The 16017-nt window shown below is 38.2% G+C and overlaps 1 protein-coding gene and 1 non-coding gene across 2 annotated transcripts; one reads left to right on the top strand and one right to left on the bottom strand.

Moving 5' to 3' along the window:
* Window positions 1-1065: 1065 nt before the first annotated feature.
* Window positions 1066-1137, top strand: TRNAD-GUC. Its single transcript has one exon. It is a non-coding gene; the product is annotated as a tRNA-Asp (tRNA).
* A 359-nt stretch (window positions 1138-1496) lies between these two features.
* Window positions 1497-3860, bottom strand: LOC122008166 (transcription factor NIGTH1-like). Its single transcript, XM_042563783.1, has 4 exons — window positions 3332-3860; window positions 2620-3240; window positions 2426-2502; window positions 1497-2343 (listed from the first exon to the last, which is right to left on the bottom strand). The coding sequence occupies exons 1-4, from the start codon at window positions 3531-3533 to the stop codon at window positions 1921-1923; spliced, it is 1323 nt and encodes a 440-aa protein (XP_042419717.1). The 5' UTR covers window positions 3534-3860; the 3' UTR covers window positions 1497-1920.
* Between the last annotated feature and the right edge of the window lie 12157 nt (window positions 3861-16017).

The following is a 16017-nucleotide window of genomic DNA, read 5'->3' as shown; positions in this document are numbered from 1 at the left end:
AGGAAATTCATGTTCTTGCTCGAATTGATCATTGAAGCTGCTAAAGGAACTTAAATACTATAACTTCTCATAATGATTAATATTTTAGAACTAATATCTTGAATTAAAGTATAACCATTAAACCAATGCATGATTTCACTGAAATTTACTGACAAAAATGGCATATGTTGGTAATGATATAGCAGTTAAAGCAATATTCTAGGCAAAAATAAGTGCCCTCAAACACATTAAAATAAACTAGAAATCAACAAATTTAACACTGGAATTTATAATATCAAATATACAATAACAAGTCCTGAGTCTCAAATGCATTAAAATGTCATATATGCTGATTAGTAAAGTGTATATTTGTCATGACTAGCGCACGAGGTGTTGTCATCATGAGATCTAAGGTTTGAATCTCGGCAAAGCTGAGATAAAATATCTCCCTTATGTGTTAATCATTATTCCAAAGGTTAGTAGCCGTCCGTGATTTACCTCCTCCGTGTTGGCCCTGAGACGGATTGACGGGGACGCTAAGGGCGAGCGTATTCGTTTTTTGCCACCATATTTATCATGGCTAGTTGAATCCTTATATACTGATGAGATATTATTGTTTACACAGAAGATTTAATTAATTGACCAATCATTTATTTTAAAAGCCCAAGTTGATAGAAAAACTATCAATTTACATGTATTCTTAATTATTACTTGTAACTTTTTATGTTTGCAAAGGATAATTAATATGTCACTTCCTAGTTAATTCGGGGAAAGTCCTAGGTGACTGTTTTTTCTCCTTGATAATGGATCAGACATAAAGAGTCCTTTTAAAATTGAAATTCTATTTATTTTTCAGAATGGAAGGAAAAAAATGAAACCTGAATTGTAGATTGGGATTCAACTAAGAGATGAATATAGCTAAGTTTCTTTATGATGGAGGAAGATTTAAGATGATATAAATCACATAGAGTAATTCAAGAAATGCTAGTTTTTTTTTTTTTGGTTACACATAGCTATTTTTGAATGTCCAAATTAGGTGGAAATATTTATAAGATATAAATACAAACTATGATAAAACAGAACAAAGTCGTTGTAGTATAGTGGTGAGTATTCCCGCCTGTCACGCGGGTGACCCGGGTTCGATCCCCGGCAACGGCGTGATTTTATACAACCTTTTTATTAATATTATAGCAGCTTAAATATAAACGGGTGACCTGGGTTCGATCCCGGTAACGGCCTGAGTTTTTTCAACCTTTTTATTAATATTATAGCAGCGTAAATATATATAAAAAAATTTCTTTTACAGGACAGGACAAGCAACGATGATAAGAAAATAAGATTACTTTATAAAAAAAATATATATAACGAATGAGCACCTACGACTTTAGGATAATACCAACGCGTGTACCTATTTAAATATCTCCTATCCTAAATTAAATAAGTATATTATTTAAATCACAGAAGAATATCTAACTCACGCATATTTATTGCATAAATCAGTAAAATATAAAAGGCACTTTCAAATATCCATAATTTTAAATAAATTTAAATTTGATCGAAAACATATATTGGACTCATTCTTTTCCCTTCACTTACACACATCTACTTATTAAAGCACAAAAATCAGAAAATTATATCTATAATTACAGAGTTTGAAACTCATCCATCTTTCAATTAACCTCGTCTCTTCCGACAATATCTAGAAGAAGAGGACAAGCTAAACTTTCCAAAGTTCTCACACAATCCCATGAGACGTTGACTTTTAACAAGTCAACAGGACAATGCCCCCTGTCACGTCCTTCTCCTACTACTGCAACAAAGTTCCACGTAAAGCTCCTTCCTTCCTTCCTTCCTTCTCTCTTCCTCAGCTTCAAGAACCAGCTTTAATGTCAACTACTGCTACATGCCTCGCAGCTGTACCTACGTCCATTACATGCATGCTTAGAACTTGTCCTCGGCTTTGATCGCCAGCGCCGCCTTCCCCTCACTCTCCTCTTCCTCCCCTTCCTCCTCCTCCTCCTCCGCCATGCTATTGGACCGGTCTCCGCTGCTCCTCGCCTCGGACTCGGGCGACTCCCCCGCCATCGCCTCGTACGCCGGCGCCCGCGGGGGCTTCAGATGTTGAAGCGAGTGGCGGCGGTGGTGGTGTTGCGGCGCCTGCGCCACCGACGAGTAGAACTCTTGCGGGATGGGCGTGGCGGCGCAGTAGTGGGCAGGGCCCGGATGGGCCCCGTAGATCGCCGGAGCCCCCGCCGAGGTGGCGTACTCTGGGGGAACCCATATGCCTCCCAGCACCACCAGCTGCGGTGCCGAGGCCGCAACCTGCGGCGCCGGCGCCGGTCTCCTCGTGTGAAGTCTAAATTTCTGGTAGAAAAGTGAGCAGATTATTAGTCCATTCTGTGAGCACTAGGGCGGCAAAGGAAACGGTGACGGGGATGGGCAGAACCTGCAAGTGGCTTTTCACCTCGTCGTTGGTCAATCCATCGACCTTCATCAGCTCCCTTATCTGCTTCGGAGTCGCCACTGTTCCATTTTTGTTCAGATTAAAAGAAAAAATAGTAAATCAAATCTTTTTTTAAACTCCATTGATCCCTAGTTTTTGTTTGCGATGGAGGTTGATCAATTAATTAATTAACTAACCTTGAGAGCCTCCCAATATCTGAAGAGCATTGACAAAGCGCCGGTGCAAGTCAGGCGACCAGCATCTCCTCGCTTTCCTCTGGGCCGGCGGCGACGGCGTAGATTGGCTTTCCGTCGCGTTGCTCCCACCTCCCTTGCAGTGTTCAGCTCCGCCACCGTTTTCTCTTCTACCGTTGACACCACCGGTCTCCGCCTCGCCGCACTTCCTTTCCTCGATGACTTTTTCTGCGGACACGAGCGCGAGCTCCGGCAGGGCGCGTGAAGGCGCCGCTGCCGGCGCTCTGGCGCCGCTTCTGTTCTTATCCTTGGAGAAAGGAAGGAAGGCGCCGCCGTTCCTCTGCTTGGCGTCCAGCGCCAGCCTGGGGCTCACGTCGATTGCTTGCTCCGCGTCCAATTTCGTCGCCGGCACCGGCGGGAGTTGCTTCTCCGCGGCGGCGTCCGCCGGTTGGCTCCATAGCTGGGACGAGAGCATCCAGCTCGGCTTCTCGGATGGCGCATTGAGACCGCCCTCTTCGTCCCCGTTGACGCTCATGTTCTTAAGAGGCATGAACTCTTCCAGCACCGGCCGCATCCCCTGCTTCGTCCGGCACGCCTCCAGCTGCTGCTTGTAGCACTCGATCGCTATTTCAGAAACCAAAAAACTAATCACAAAAGTCGAAATCTCACGCCCTAACCAGTTGCACCGCAAGAATCTGATTCATTCGATCGGTACCATTGGTTAAAAGCTGCATGCAGAGAGGCAGCTCGCGCTTGAAAGCTTCAATCTTGTTGCGTTCTTCCTCCAGTCGCGCTAGGAATTCTTGAATCTTCTGGCTCTGCACTGGCTGCTGTTGCTCTGCGATCTTCTTCTGGACCACGGAGTAAGCGTTGTTAGGCTTATAATCGAGGCTGAGCTCGGCGGGCACTGAAGCCATAGCAGCTCCTCCTGCTGCAACGTTAACGCGAATGGATGCTGCGACGTCTTCTTAAGACGGAGGAGGTGGAGGAGGATGATGCTGCCTATGAGGTCACAAGAGGAATCATGGGGGATTACCTTCCTTGTAATTAATTAAGGTGAATTTGAGGTGGAGGAATAAAGTGAGACGATTGGAGAGGAGGAAAAGAAAAAGGAGGAAGAGATAAAGCTCGGTAACTTGTTGCAAAGAACAAAGGCAAAAGTTTGTGAGATTGCATGAGAGAAGGGAATCAAGGTGCCATCCAAAAAATATCAAAAGAGTTCTACTCACCGTTTTGAATCAAGGTGACCTGTTGATTCACCATGATATATATCAAAAGATAAACATCCCAAAATTCATCATTTTGAAGAAAAGTTTATTGATCAAAACAACGGTCTTAAAATCAACTAAACCAATAATAAAATTAGGTTAAAGATCACTTAATTCAGACCGTCAAAACGATTCCAAAACTCTAGGTTTGACTGCTCTGCATCACGTTCCTTGCCTTTGGACTCCTTGTACCGCTTCGAAATCAACCGTAGACATGGAAAAGATTCTCCTTCCCTCCCCTTTACACTCTCGTCCTTTATGGAAATTGAAGCGAATTGAAATAGTAAAACTACAAGTTTTGATCTACACACACACATCGCATGACTCGGTGTTTTGTTAAAAAGTGTCAGCTGCCCTGCAGTCGGTAGGCAGAGTAGCTCGGTGAACAAATGCATGAATCACAGAGGACATTCTGGTAGATGATGAACAGGTAAAAAAGATAGCCACAGATCATGTCAAACAGTCGAAGTGATATATAATTTCTATAGGGCCGTGAGTGATTCCGAAATGATTAAATATATAATAATAAACAGGGTGCATGATAAGATAAAGATGGAGAGAAGCATATACTTCTGATAGATAATTCAAACAAGATATGCAAAGATTCCCAGTGGCAGAGGGCCATATTAAAGGAAAGGGGGGAGGAGGAAGATGCTGGCCGCCTCCCTTTTTCTTTAATTCGTATTCAAAAGGTATACACTGTCTCTAACCTTTCGCACTTACAGAGAATTCATGGCAGAGGAGACAGGATATCTAATGTGTGCTTAAGAGAATATTATCGTCAAAGGGCCTCCATAAGCAAGGAATATCTACTAAAGTCCTTGTAGAATAAAGACATTTGGCCAGTTAATCAAAGAGGGAACCTAAAGTTTGACATCTGTTAAAGATCAGTGCATCTCGTTTTCAATTTGATCCACTTAATTCAAAAACTACCATGACCAAAGGCACTGAAATGAAGCAAAGAAGAGGGGGGCGACGAGAGGCAGGAATCTTCCATGCAGTTGCTTTGGTAGCTTTAGAGGAAGTGCGCAGGAAGTTAAGCAGATTCCTCTACGCCTACGGAGAGAAGAGCAGAGAAGAGAAAGAAGAAGCAGAAGAAGAAGTGTGCGGCCGGTGCATCGAATTCGATGTGCAATCATGAAGCTCGGTCGCTTTCTGCACCAGTCTTCAGGTACAAGGCTCCAACGCGGGGCTTTTTCGGATTCCCTCCGCCTCATTTTTTTTCCGTCTGCTCGACGAGCTTTTGAGGCGACGACACATGGCTTCGGTATTCTCCGGCATCGCGCATGTTGAATATACCTTTTGTCTAAATGCGAGCAGGGAAGGTTCCAATTGGGACATGGCCATTAGCTTTAATTTATTCGTGCATCTTCTTCTTTTAAGTTAAGCCCCGAGTTATCTAGAGACAAGTATGATTCCTGGCCTCGGAAAGCATGCAAAAGGACGGCCATGGCTCTGGCTGGAGATGCCCAATTGCCATCAATTTGCACCAGTTCAGTTTTGTTAGTGGTGTTAATTCATGGGGTTAGATTAACTGAGTGAGTTAGTCTGGAAAATCTTGGTATGATCGTGAGAATGTCGAGAAAAGATGATGATTCTATTTTGCTATATAGGTCATTGATCATATTCTTCAGCTTCTTTGCTAGAACAGGATTGGAAAGCTTTGTTGGTTTTGTAATGGCTCTGTAGGCACTGGCGCCTACTGAACCAATAGGCTTCGACAGAAGGTCGTCTCTTGATCGGAAGCTGCGTTCTTGAGTTCATTTCAGATATTTGAAGTCACCGAACCTTCCTCAGCTTATTCAAATCTGTAACTGACACCAATCTGGAATCAAGTTCCCGTTGGAAATGTAAATGGAAAAGAAGAGGTGATGAAGATGACTCCGAACTTCAGTTTCACTTTGGAGTTTTTTAGATTTTATGGTTGGTTACTGGGTTTCTAATGGATCATAAATATATTTATTGATGTTGTGAATATACAGGGGCAAACTTTATCTAAAATTTGTTCAAGTGAATGAATTAATATTTTCCCACCTTAATTCTTCTTTTGCATCTTGCTAAGTGTAGCAGATGCATTAATTTATATACGATTAATGCAGAATTCATACTCGCCAATTGAAACGTTCGTCAATTGATGATCGAGTGGACGAATTTCTTCCACCTTCATCATCAAAATTTCTTTTTTTTTTTTTTTTTTTTTTTCTGCTGTGCATTTAGTTTAGTACAATAACAACGACAACAATCAAACATTTTCCCACTAGGTAGGGTCGGCTGTATGAATCCTTTTACGCCATTGAGCTCTATCTCCTATTATATCATTATCTATATTTAAATAAATTTTATCTTATTTTATTATTAGTAACTAAGTTTTTTTTTGTTTTCCTCTTCCTCGTTTGATATGCATGTTTATCATAGTTTTACATCGTCTAACTGAAGCATTTATTGATCGTCTAAGTATATGTCTGTACCATCTTAAACATGTCTCTCAGAATGTTTTCTCAATAAATGCAACTCCGACTTTCTCTCTAATGTTCTCATTTCTTATTTTGTCCATCCTCGTATGTCCACACATCTACTTTAACATCCTCATCTCTGCAACTTTCATCTTCTGCTCATGTACTCGAGTTATAACCCAACATTCAGCTCCATATAACATAGCAGGTCTAACTGCGGTTTTACAGAACTTATCTTTAAGTTTAAGAGGTACTTTACGGTCACATAAAACACTCGACGTTGCCCTCCATTTCACTCATCCTGCTTGTATTATATGTAAAACATATCTCTCAATCCTTCCATCGTTTTGTAAAAATAACCCTAAATATTTAAATCTCTCAGTTCCGGGCAACTCGTCATCTCTTATCTTAACAATTATTTCATTACTTCTAATATTGCTAAACTTAAATTCCATATATTCTATCTTTAATCTACTAAGCTTAAAATCTTTCCCTTCTAGTATTTCCCTCCAAGATTCTAGTTTAGCATTTACTCCTTCACGTGTTTCATCTATTAAAATAATATCATCTGCAAACAACATGCACCACGGTACTGTGTCTTGAATGTGCGCAGTGAGTTCGTCCATAATTAGTGTAAAAAGATAGAGACTTAGAGTTGATCCTTGATGTAACCCTATCTTTATTAGAAATACTTCAGTTACTCCGTCTGAAGTCTTTATTCTGGTCAATACATACTCATACATATCCTTAATTAGTTCAATATATATTACGCTAATACCTCTCTTTTCTAAAATTCTCCATATAATTTCTTTTGGGACTTTATCATAAGTTTTTTCTAAGTCAATGAATACCATGTGTAGATCTTGTTTTTACTTCCGATATTTTTCAATTAATTATCTAAGAAGATGTATAACTTCTATTGTCGACCTTCCAAGTATGAACCCAAATTGATTTTCTGTCACTGTGGTCTCCTTCCTTAATTTTTTTTCTATTACTTTTTCCCAAAGTTTCATACTATGTCTCATTAGTTTAATATCCCTATAATGTGCATAATTTTATACGTCTCTCTTGTTCTTATATAAGGGAACTAGAGTACTTATCCTCTATTGATCAGACATTTTTTTTCGTTTTCAATATTATGTTAAATAATTTTGTAAGTTATTCAATACCGTGTTTCCCTAAGCACTTCTATACCTCTATCGGAATATTATCTGGTTCAACAGCTTTTCCATTGTGCATCTCATTTAAAGTTTATTTTAGTTTTGAAGTTTGAATTCTACGATAAAAATTAAAATTTCTATACTCATTTGACCTACTTAAATTGTCTAAGTTAAGTTGGTCACCTAAACATTCATTAAAAAGTTGATGAAAATACCTCTTCCACCGCTCTTTTATTTATCTAGTGTTTACTAATACCTTATTATATTCATCTTTAATACATTTTATTTGGCTAAGATATCTTGTTTTCCTTTTTCTCAATTTAGCTATTCTATAAATGTCTCTTTCCCCTTCTTTTTTTATCCAATTTTTGATATAATCGTTCAAAAGTTTCATTTTTTGCTTTACTCACTACTTTATTTTATATATTTTTTTAAGTTTTTCTCGTTCTTACAAATATATAATTCGTTATAAACTATTCGTTTTTCCTTCACTTTCTTTTGTACTTTCTCATTCCACTACCAAGATTCTTTACTGGTGCATGCCCCTTTGACTCACCGAGTACACTCTTAGCTACTATTTTCAATTTTAATACCATCTTATCCCATGTTATATTAGAGTTATCGTATATTTCACCTAATGCTTGTACTTCTACCTTCTCTTTAAATATATTTTGCTTCTCATCCTTTAACTTCCACCACTTAATTCTAGGAATTGTATATATTTTCTTTCTATTGATACTATGTTTGAGGCATATATCCAACACTACTACCCTATGTTGGGTAGTTAAGCTTTCTCCAGGGATGACTTTGCAAGCTTTACAAATCTTTCTATCTTTCTTCCTAATCATAAGAAAGTCAATTTACAATTTATTATTCATGCTTTTGAATATGACTAAGTGTTCTTTTCTTTTCTTAAATAAAGTATTAGCTAATATAAGGTCATATGCTATCGCAAAATCTAACATAGTTTTTCCTTCCTCGTTCATCGTTCCAAATCCATAACTTCCATGTACTCTATCATATTCCTCATTTTTAACTCCAACATGCCCATTTAAACCACCTTTTATTAAAATCATTTCATTTGGTAGAATATTTTGTAATATTTCATCTAAGTCCTCCCAAAACTTTGATTTGATAGCTTCATCTAATCCTACATGTGGTGCATATACGCTAATTATGTTCATAGTTTCTTTCGCCATTAATATCTTAAGAATTATAATTCTATCCCTTTTTCTAACTACTCCTATAAGTTCATCCTTTAACAAATTATCTACAATAATACCTACTCCATTTCTTGCTTTACTCTTTCCAGTGTACCATAACTTAAAACCCGAGTTCTCTATCATCTTTTCCTTCTCGCCTGTCAATTTTGTCTCTTGTATACACAAAATACTTATTTTTCTCCTAATCATCATATCTATTACCTCTTTTGATTTACCAGTGAGAGTTTCTATGTTTCATGTTCCAAATATTAGATTATTAGTTTTCTATCATATTTGTTCTTATCCAACCTATGGTATGAGAACTCTTCTCTATTTAACACTACACCCAAGTTCTCATGTAGATGTAGCAGTCCTTACTGAGACGTTACAGTCGGACCCTGTAATGCGAACTGTTGCATATTTAACACTACACCCGAGTTCTGGAGATGTAGCGGTCCTTACCGAGACGTTATAGTCGGACCCTGCAACGCGTTCCTTCCGGGGAACAACCTAGCATTAGCACAATAGTTTAATGGATCCATTCATTGAATATTTGCCATAGTTTTGACACTAGCTGACAACCTAACGCAATCTTCCTCCTTTATCCGAGCTTGGGACCCGCCATGACCGGTCGTCATGGGCGGAGTTGCATTTAGTTTAGTAGAATCTTAGTAATAGTAGTTAGGTACACATTCAGTTCGTCATGAACAACTAGTGTTTTGTTGTCAACATAGTCTTCCCATTGTATATTGCGAAATAGACGTCCATCGTAACCTCGAAGCACTGTCGAACGAGGATGAATCTGTTTTATGAAAACCGCGTTCAACGCAGGAGTTGACGTTTCCTTTCTCGATTACAAATTGGTAATCGGACGACTTTGTTACTCGGCTAACTTGGTAGTTGGGGACACAAAGACTCGGCAACCTACTCAGGGACTCAACATCTCGACTCGGCAATCCGCTTGGGTACTCAGTGACTCAACACTTGGCCAATTCGATACTCAGCCGACTCGACAACTCGACACTCAATTGACTCGGTGACTTGGTCATACAAGACATTCCAATCTTCTAAGGAGCTCAATTATCCCAACTAACTCATCCTTCTTGTTTAGTAGCTTGGCTAGGATGAATTCAAAGTATACCAAACCATTGAAATAATTATTCACGTTTAACTTGATTTTTTTTATGAGTTTGAGTGATAGTATGGAACTCCCAATTTATTGGTCAGGACTCTCATGTTTTAAAATTTATTTGATTGACAAGCGAGTTTATGTCTTTGATATGAAATTTAGTCCATAAATTTTATTTATTCGTGAACATTACTTAAGTTTATTTATTTTATTTAATAAGTTATTTTAAATCATTCATTTAATTTACCTTTTGTATATTGAATTAATATAAATGAACACTAAATTTATGTATGAATGTAATGTTTGATTTACTCAGAACCCTAAATACCACACAGTCCAAGCATGCACCTGGTTGATCAAGGCCCAGGCAACTGATTGGGCTTTTCATTATTTCCAACTTTTCGAACATTGTTTCAGTCAATGTCCAAATGATTGAATCCATTCTCTTTCTCCTCCTCATCATTCACATATTAACGCCTGAAAGGCTGGAAAAAGTTCCACTCACATGAGCATCCATCCATGCGACATCCATCCAATCGAGCAGTCTCATGTTGTGCCACTGGAATCACTGATTCTGCAAGGGCAAAATCCTCTTGTCGCTGCTGCTAGTCAAACATGCATTCTCTTCTTCAAATGCTACTCACAACAAAGACTGACATTGCAAGAAAAGAAAAGAAAAGAAAAGATAAGAAAAGATGAGATGATCAAAAGGCTGAAGCCTGCAGCTACCCAGTGTCCTTGCCATTTCCATTCTTCTGATTCCAAGCGCCATGATTGATATCAGATCATTTGCATTTTCTCATGCTATTATTTGTCAGTTAACAGATCAGGACAAAGTTTGCGTCGAGCACATTCACTGTAACACTTGCTAATGTTAAGTGCAAACTCAAATTATGGAATTCGCATAACGTAAAAAAAAAATAGACAATTAATTCAAGTTGAATTAATGGAGCAGTTACTAAAGAATTGAAGTACTCCTCGACACAAACTTTTGCGAAGGAAGTGAGTGATAATAATTGATGGAGTCAAAAGTACTTGTATAAGCTGCCTTCCACCCAAATGAGTGATGGCAGCCCCAGTTGGCAGTCGTTTGTTTGTGAGAGACATGCTGGATAAGGGTGAGGATTGGGACTGAGACTGAGAATGAGTGGGCCTGCAGCTTCGCTTTAGCTTTCACCACTCTCTTTTTCATGGTTTTTAAATAAATGAATATAGTTTTGTTACAGTGTGAGACTTTATGGTAGTCGTGAAAATAATCTTTTATAATATAAAATAAGATTGAGTATAATAAATTTAATGGCAGAAGTGTCGTGTAACTGATTGTCTGTTTTTTATATCTTAAATTGCATTATTTTGGAAATTCCTGTTAGAAAGATAAAAAAAAGGAGAGTGCTTGTGTAAGATTTCAGTATTGCATTAGCTTTAGAACAGAGATAAACACATTTAGGTATAGGTACATTTGTGAAAAGGTCACTGATTTATTATTTCTAGTGATTATGTATTCGAATGTAATCCCAAAGAGTCAATTTCATATAGATCTAAAAATATATACATAGTTAGTGAAATCACATAGTTGAACCGTGTGAGGTCATAAACAAAGTGTACGAATAGAACATGTGCAATGAGTAGAAAATTAGCGACCAAAGTTTTACTTTCATCGCTAATTGACGGACCAGTCGCTTATTTGTGATGGACGCATCGCTTATTTGCGATGGGTTAGTGACGCAATAAATTCCGATAGTAAAATTTTTTGTAAAATTTTGGCAAAACCTCCTTTAATTTAGTTTCCAATCCTTTACACATATAGGATATCAACAATGATATCATAAACGATGATATCAACATTAACAACAATATCAACAATTACATTGACATTCACTATACTAACAAAATAAATATAGATTAACAAACTAACACAGTTACAAAATAATAATACATTCAACATTCATCGTACATGATTTACAAAGTCAAACATTTAGTATTCTAATCTACATGATCATGATAAAAAAACAAGAAATATATAAGAATTCAAAATTATTTATCAGAAAAATACAAATTTGATTATAAGTAAGTTTATATATATATATATATATACACCTTAATGAGAGTTTGAATATCTGCCGATGATGATAGAATAAACATTTATCTATATTATTAATTCCTAAAAAGATGAAACACAAATAGATATGTATATAGTATAAAAATAATAAAATCATTTTGTATTTTTTTTTACAAGTGATAAATAAAAAAACTAAGCCAACATACCTCAGACTGAGTTATTTATTAGTAGCGTTTGAGTCATGAGTTTTTTGGAAGTCAAAAGCATGTGGCGTTGGAAAAATAGAAGAACTCATTAATGAAAAGAGAGTGAAGAATTCGTGCACATGCTACTCTACTACCATCTGCACCCGATTATCAATTGACACCTCTACTATCATCATCCGATCCTGCAATTCTTGATTTTCTTTCTTTAAAACTTCCACTTCAGCAGATGATGAAGAACCGAGATGATGACCCCTAGGAGCCTTCACACACTCAAAAGCGAATTTTGCTTAGGAGCCAAGGTTGTAGATGGATTGTGAATGGTAATAGAGTTTATATTCTTACACCTATAGTCTCTAATTAAGGATCGATAAATATGCCACTCTTTTTTTTTGATGTGTTATTAGTAAATACCTCCCAACAAAATAGGAGGTCTATGTAATGTATCTTTCTATGTACATAAATTTTATTATAAATTAAAATAAATTCATTAATAATTAAAAAATCATAGTTTAATATTGTATGCTTGACAATAGATTGTCATCTAACACTATATTTTGTGGATCCGGTGTTTGGGCCAACGAACTCTTTATTTCTATTGTTTCGAGCGATCATTGAATTTTACCGCCAATTTTCTATAGCCCAACCGTTCTTTCATGCATCCCAAATCTTAAGTGGTACATGAAATGGTCTTGTTCTCATTTCTGTATTTGTATAATATGTCCTTGTATAATTTGATACAATACTTATTCCATGTACTTTAAATGTTGCCTCATGTCTATACTCCCAGGTATATTTTTTCTACAACAATATTGAGAAAATTAGTATAAATGAATATTATATTATATAGTATCAATATTATTTAAATTATTTACCAAAAATTCTTCATAATAAAATTCTTTCAGATCTTGATTTACATGCCTCCATATAGTACTAAAAGCACACACTCGTTCTTTAAATTTATCTATGATATACATAGATACGCGATGATTATCAGGAGTAAAATTGTATGATTTTTTTATTATTATAAATTATAAATAAAAGATTAGATAAATTTAAATTACTAATAAGATTAATACTTATCAATCACAATCCACAAAATAATCTGATTGTTGTGCACTACAACAATATCTAACATAACTATATCTGGAAAATAATATCATAACACAACATTCAAAATAATAATCAAATTAGAATAATAATGAATTATAGGATAGAACTAGTGAATTTTAGATCTAAAAATAAATTTACCTTATCATTAATGACTTACAGGGCAAAGCTAATGAGATTTAATAATATGAATCATTAACATTAATAGTTTGTAAGTTTTCATTGCTAGACTTCAGTACATTAAGCTCTTTACTATTAGTTATTTCTTTATCATCTATTTCTTCATAAGTGATATTGACATATACAAGTATTTGAGATATGAATTAAATTTCTGTATCAACTGAATGTATATCTACTTCTTTATTTAGAAATGCATCATGATTTTGGGTTGTGACGAAGTTTGATATTTCTATGGTTGAGAGAGGTTTCATTTGACAAACTGCTAATCATATACTAGCATTCTGCTTTTCGTCGGGTATTCAAGATAGAAAACTTAACCAGCTTGTACCGTAAAAATGAAGGTTCAAACTTGTTGAATCTTTGCTTTGCATTAACCTCAACTCCATGAAAATATTATTGTGTGATAAATTTATTTTCTAACCTATTAGGCATCCAAATTTTATTCATATATATTGTAACCTAATGAGAAATAAATTTACAATATTATTAAAACTATAAAACTAAGCATACTTATAGTTTAAATTTAATCTTAAGCACATAAAATTAAACTTAATACTATCAATAATACTTAAATTTAAACTAAATTAACATTGTGTTTCAACCTCAAAAAAAGCATAGTATCACATAAACATAAAGATCAAATATGGTGTGGCCTCTACTAATCAACTCGTGTAGATCAAAACTACAATATATATGAATGATCCTGCCCCGAGGTTGAGGAGATGACAACCGGGAAGTAACGCTGAGGTGGCTCCTCATCTTCGCGAATGATCCCGTGCTCCTGCAATCACAAGTTGTTAGTGCCAAACTGGGAGGGGGTTCCCGGCGACGACCCTCCGATGCTCAAGTAACACACTGGCAAGCAAAGATAGGAGCCAAAAGGAAGTGATGAATAGTGGCTTCAAGAGGCGTATCTTGCGTACCTCCGCGGAGGGCGATCTCCCTTCTTATATAGAGCTTCACTGGGTAGACTGCACGATTCCCGAGTGAACACGCTTTCCCAAGCTTTCCCCTAAAAGCTAGCATCGAGAAGGTGCCCCTGTCATCTTACCATAACGGGGAGGGCATATCTCTGCAGAGGCGGCGGAAGCTTCTCCCGTACGATTCTCTATCTTTGCCTTCCGATTTTCTGTCCATCGACACCGCTCGTTGGCGGCACTAACTCCCAAAAGGATGTAGGTACATGTCCCCTCCTATCTTATTTGTTGGCTACTATCCTGACTGGGCTCCCCTCGATTGGGTCGGTCGACCGTTGCTTCAATCTTATATACTTGTGCCTAGGCCGACCGGCTAGGGTATCCTCTACCTTTGTGTACTGCAAGCAAGCTCGGCCATCTCCTGCCGAGCTCCTCCAGCCGACCGGGGATGGAGAGTTTTCCGATCGGTCCGGCCGATCGGGGAGGGAGAGATGTCCGATCGACTGATCACTTAGTTGAGCCCCTGCCCTTAACCTCTACCGAAGCTCTGATCCTCGAAGGTGGGCCCATCTGAGTCATCCCTGAGTCATCCCCGGATCACAGCCTCCCCTTTAAGTCTAGTCGAAGGAGGCTACAAGTCCGACTGACTAGACAAAATGGTGCGAAAATGTTATTCTCTGCTCAGTGTTTCGGTCGGCTATGCCTCTTCGTTAGAGCTCTGTTGATTGGCATTGGTTTTCTTCTCGAGGTGATGCCTCTGGCGGGCCGATCGATCAGCATGAAGGAATGTCTGACCATGAGCCTTCTATCCTCATTCGGTTGGCCCGAAGAGTTGTTGCCTCAGCACTTTCCCCTTCCTGTCAGTAAAATCTCTTGGAACCCGCACAAATCTGAGGCGTTAATACGGAGCATGCTTTCTTAATTATTCTGACAACCGTCTTATCAGTGCATGCCATGCATCACCGCCTGTCGACGCACGCTTGAGGTGATAGGCTGGGACGTGACCCTAGGTGATTTGAATTCTAACGACTAGATCCGCCTCTAGGTATTCGTGCTGTCGATCGGACGGTTGGGCCTGGTCTCTTGATGTTTATAAGCTCGTGGTCGCCACCTTCCTCTCACCTTTACTCACCGTTCTTATCTCCGACAACTTTCTTCGCGTTCCTCGACGAATCCTTCTACTTCTCGCTGTTCACGCGTCCGGTGAGTTTGTTACTTCCTTCTGCAACCCCTTTTTATCCTACCATCTCTGACACCCCTCTGACGAGCTCTTCTTCCTACCCTTTGCACTTTTTCCTTCACTTCTCCCCAACTCTTCTTGGTTATTTCTTCGACTATGGCTAGTACATCGCAGCCCTCGTCCTCTGCCTCGGGTCCTTGGTACGACATCATGGAGTCCAGGTTCGACGAGGATGATGCTCGGACTCTGGTGAATACCTTTGAACTTCCTCCCGGCTACGAGATCCACGTTCCGCTGTCCATCGATCGGCCTTCCGCACCGCCGAGCGGTCGTGTCTGCTTCTTCCGAGACCAATTTGCTGTCGGCCTGCAGCTTCCCCTTCATCCTTTTATCGTAGATGTTTATAAATACTTTGGTTTATCCCTTTCCTAATTAGTCCCAAATTCCTTTCGTCTTTTGTGCGGGGTAATTATCTTGTTCCGCTTACATCGCATCCCTCTGACCCCTTCGATTTTTCACTACTTTTATTACCCAAAGCTT

The sequence above is a fragment of the Zingiber officinale genome, chromosome 8A, assembly GCF_018446385.1.
Source record: "Zingiber officinale cultivar Zhangliang chromosome 8A, Zo_v1.1, whole genome shotgun sequence".
NCBI classification, from domain to species: Eukaryota; Viridiplantae; Streptophyta; class Magnoliopsida; order Zingiberales; family Zingiberaceae; genus Zingiber; species Zingiber officinale.
Note: the sequence above shows the minus strand (reverse complement) of the source record. Positions and strands in the feature narration are given on the sequence as shown.